Source organism: Myotis brandtii, unplaced genomic scaffold, assembly GCF_000412655.1.
Source record: "Myotis brandtii unplaced genomic scaffold, ASM41265v1 scaffold259, whole genome shotgun sequence".
In the NCBI taxonomy this organism is placed as follows: Eukaryota; Metazoa; Chordata; class Mammalia; order Chiroptera; family Vespertilionidae; genus Myotis; species Myotis brandtii.
The window spans coordinates 3,383,193-3,387,804 of NW_005359840.1; the positions used below are offsets into that span (position 1 = coordinate 3,383,193).

Sequence of the window (4,612 nt, forward strand, 5' to 3'; positions counted from 1 at the left end):
CAGTCACTCAGGGTCGAGTATTTCACTGTAATGTTTCCACACTGAATGAAATTGAATTTGATTAAAAATATCCCATCATAGCCCTGGCTGGTGTGGCTGTTGGTTGGAGCATTGTCCTATGCACTGAAGGGTCACAGGTTCAATTCCTGATTAGGGCACATATCTGGGTTGTGGGTTCTATCACCAATGGGGGCATGTGCAGGAGGCAACCAATTGATGTTTCTCTCTCACATGATATTTCTCTCTTTGACAAAAATTCTTCTAATGTTATTATCTTTCAAGTGGAATAATGGTGGGTATTTCTGGCTAGGTAAATGTGAAGGCAGATAAGACTTTAGAGTGGTCCTCAAATCACACAGTAGAGGAAATTACCCATGCCAATTATGTGGCATCTGCCCAGGGGGCAGACTTTCCCCATTAATTCACCATCACTATCATTGGGAAACCTGGAAAACCTAGGGCACTCTTTGTTAGCTATGTTACTGCTACATATCATTGGAATAAATGCAAGTGTAGTCTTATAGGATGTTAGGTGATTATTCCACACAGACACCTAATACATGGTTGTATCATGAATTTCTCCCTCAGTGTTTAGAATTCTGTAATCCGCTGGGGGATTTTTTTTTGCTTTTATGTAATTTTAAAGATAAATATTTAGTTTTTCAATATATCAATGTATCATTGATACTCAAGTGAGAACACACAGGTTTTGTAATTTGAAAAACTAGAGATTAGAAATTACATTTTATAGGTTCTAACTACATATGGTCCAGTGAACTTTTGCTTAGTTTCCTGGCATCCGGTGTCTGTTAACCTGGACCATGCTACTTTAACAGTAAACACGTTTGTATGTTTGGTCAGCTGGTTGTACATGTTTTACTCTGGCCCCAAGGAAGGAAAGGTATAGATATCCTGGACTCATTGGTGAAGGAACCAGGTCAATAAAAATGCAGGTGCGCCAGTGGCCAACGTTAAGTAGGGCAGGGAATATAGGTAAATGATGTCATTGGTACATGCACGTAGGTTTCAGTGTTGAAGAGGAATCATTAATAGTCTAGGAAATTGAGAAACAGAGTCCAGGACCCAGGAACAGGGTCTGGGCTAAGGAAAAATCCTCAATAGAGGACAGAGATGCTAGGCAGCAGAAAATAGGAGCCAGGAATTAATAAAACTTGATATGGAACTAAAAATGTTATAGACCAGGGGCTTTCCTGTTGAAAAGCATATTCGTGCAGAAAGGACACTGATCTGTGAAGCTCTGATTGAGGAAGAGAGTGCTCTTATATCTACTCTCTACCAAAGATGAGACTCGGTGCCGTACAAAAATAGCAATAAAATCTGTGGATCTTAAAATATATGTGAGCCCTTTTGAGGTCCATTTTTCATATTAATTAAAAATAACAAATTAAGCCCAGAGTTAGTAGAAGGAAGGAAATAAAGATCAGAGTGAAAATAAATGACATAGAGACTAAAAAAACCAATATAAATGATCTACGAAATCAAGAACTGGTTCTTTGAAAAGATAAACAGGATTGATGAACATTTAGCCAGTCTCATCAAGAAACAAAGAGAGAGAACCCAAATAAATAAAATCAGAAATGAAAGTGTTGAAGTAACAACTGACACCACAGAAATACAAATGAATGTAAGAAAATACTATGAACAACTATATACCAACGAGCTGGACAATGTGGAAAAAATGGACAAATTCCTAGAAAAATACAACCTCCTAAAACCAAATCAGGAAGAATCAGAAAACCTGAATAGGCCAATAACAACTGATGAAATAGAAGCAGTAATCAAAAACCTCCCAGCAAATAAAAGCATTGGTCTGGATGGTTTCACAGGGAGTTTTACTAAGCCTTCAAAGAACAACCAACACCTATTCTCCTCAGACTATTCCAGAAATCCAAGAGGAAGGAACACTTCCAAGCTCTTTCCATGAAGCCACCATTATCCTAATTCCAAAACCAAATAAGGACACTACAAATAAAGAGAATCATAGGCCAATATTCCTGATGAACATAGATGCTAAAATCCTCAACAAAATATTAGCAAATCGGATCCAACAATATATTAAAAAGATCAGACACCAGGACCAAGTGGGATTCATTCCAGGGATGCTAGGCTGGTACAATATTTGCAAATCAATAACTGTGATACAGCACATAAACAAAAATGAAAGACATAAATCACATGATCATATCAATAGATGTAGAAAAAAGTGTTAATTCAAGTCCTTCTTTTTGGGTCTCTACACTTTTCAGGACAAGCTGTCATGCCCCCACCTCACATTCCTCCCAAAACATTCTAAAGTCCCCAAGAAGCATTCACTAAGCTCCTGGGAGAATATACAACTCCACATGCATTTTGAAAGGTCTAGAGCCCCTACCAAAAATGCTCACAGATGCATACTTTGGCATCTGAACCCAGAGCGGGGGGATCCAACTCACTTATTGCACATCAGCAGCACTTCAAGCTCCTTGACGTTATGGACCAGGAACTTCCGAAAGCCACTGGGCAGCATGTGCTTTGTTTTCTTGTTGCTCCCATAACCAATGTTGGGCATCAAAATCTGGCCCTTGAATCTTCTACGCACCCTATTGTCAATGCCTCTGGGTTTCCGCCAGTTCCGCTTAATTTTGACATATCGGTCTGACTGGTGCCGGATGAACTTCTTGGTCCTCTTTTTGACAATCTTGGGTTTCACGAGGGGTCTGAGGGCGGCCATGGTGCCGGCTAGGAGATGGCTGCCACCTCCGTAGGCAGCGCCGAGGAAGAGAGGGGCCAACACCCATTTTCAATAAAAGCTCTCAGCAAAGTGTAGAAGGATCATATCTCAACATAATAAAGGCCATATATGACAAACCTATAGCCAATATCATGCTCAATGGGCAAAAACTAAAACCATTTACCCTAAGAACAGGAACAAGATTGGGTTGTCTGCTTTCACCACTTTTATTCAAAAACAAAATCCCATTTACCATTGTAACAGAAAGTTAAGATACTTAGAAATAAACTTAACAAGGAGGTAAAAGACCTGTACTCAAAAACCTACAGAACATTGAAAAAAAAAGATAGATGAAGAAATAAAAAAGTGGAAGAATATGCAGTCTTCATAGATTGGTAGAATTAACTTAATTAAAATGTCCACACTACCTGAAGCAATCTATAGATTCAATGCAATCCCTATCAAAATACCGACAGCATATTTCAAAGATGTAGAACAGTACTTCAAAAATTTATATGGAACCAAAAAAAGACCCCGAATAGCTGCAGCAATCTTGAGAAAGAAGAACAAAGTTGGAGGGCTCATAATACCAGATATCAAGTTATAATACAAATCCGCTGTAATCAAAACAGTCTGGTACTGGCACAAGAACAGGCATATAGATCAATGGAACAGAGCAGAGACCTCAGAAATCTACCCAAGCCATTATGTTCAATTAATATTTGACAAAGGAGGCAAGAGCATAAATGGAATAAAGACAGTCTCTTTAAAAACTGGTGTTGGGATAATTGGACAGGTACATGAAAAAAAACAAAATGAAAGAAAAACTAGGCCACCAACTTATACCATACACAAGAATAAACTCAGAATGGATAAAATACTTAATGCAAGTCATGAAACCATAAAACCCTAGAAGAAAACAGGCCCCAAAATATCAGACATCTCATAGAGCAGAATTTTCATTGATAAAATACCTATCAAGAGAAACAAAGGAAAAAATAAAACAAATGGGACTACATCAAAATAAAAAGCTTCTGCACAGCAAAAGAAACCAGCATCAAAATGAAGGGAACCCACTGTATGGGAGGACATATTTACCAATGATACATCTGGTAAGGGATTAATTTACAAAATATTTGAACTATTCATACAACACAACAAAAGGAAGACAACCCAATAAAAAATGGGCAGAGGACCTGAATAGACACTTCTCCAAAGAGGACATACAAATAGCCAAGAGACATGAAAAAATGCTCAGCATCACTAATTATCAGAGAAGATGCAAATTAAAATGACAATGAGGTACCACCTCACACCTGCTAGAATGGCTACCACCAATAAATCGAGAAACAACACGTGCTGGCGAGGATGTGGAAAAAAGGGAGCCCTAGTACACTGTTGGTGGGAATGCAGGCTGGTACAACTACTACAAAAACAGTGTGGAGTTTCCTCAAAAAAAGAAATGGAACTGCCATTTGACCCAGTGACCCCACTTCTAGGAATATATACTAAGAAGCCTGAAACAACAATCAGAAAGAATATATGCACCCCTATGTTCATAGCAGCATTAATTACAATTGCTAAGATTTGGAAACATCCCAAGTGCCCATCAGTAGATGAGTGGATAAAAACAAGTGCCCACAGTAGATGAGTGGATAAAAAAGCTGTGGTATGTTTACACCATGGAATACTATGCAGCTGTAAAAAAGAGGTACCTATTACCCTTTGATACAGCATATAGGGACCTGGAGAGTATTAATGCTAAATGAAATACTAGGTGTACCAGTTGATAATGGTGGATTTTGTAATCAAAGAAAACACGATTATTTCAAGAGAAACATCCAAAGTGCTTTATTCAAAGTAATGTCCATCGCTAGCTAC

The 4,612-nt window shown here is 38.3% G+C and overlaps 1 protein-coding gene across 1 annotated transcript; it reads right to left on the reverse strand.

Annotated features, from left to right (window-relative positions):
• Positions 1-2,249: 2,249 nt before the first annotated feature.
• Positions 2,250-2,782, reverse strand: LOC102250536 (60S ribosomal protein L32). The gene has a single exon (XM_005868013.2). The coding sequence runs from the start codon at positions 2,729-2,731 to the stop codon at positions 2,450-2,452; it is 282 nt and encodes a 93-aa protein (XP_005868075.1). The 5' UTR covers positions 2,732-2,782; the 3' UTR covers positions 2,250-2,449.
• Positions 2,783-4,612: the final 1,830 nt, after the last annotated feature.

Excerpts from the sequence above, each read along its gene's own strand:
- LOC102250536 (XM_005868013.2), bottom strand. The coding sequence starts at position 2,731 with ATGGCCGCCCTCAGACCCCTCGTGAAACCCAAGATTGTCAAAAAGAGG.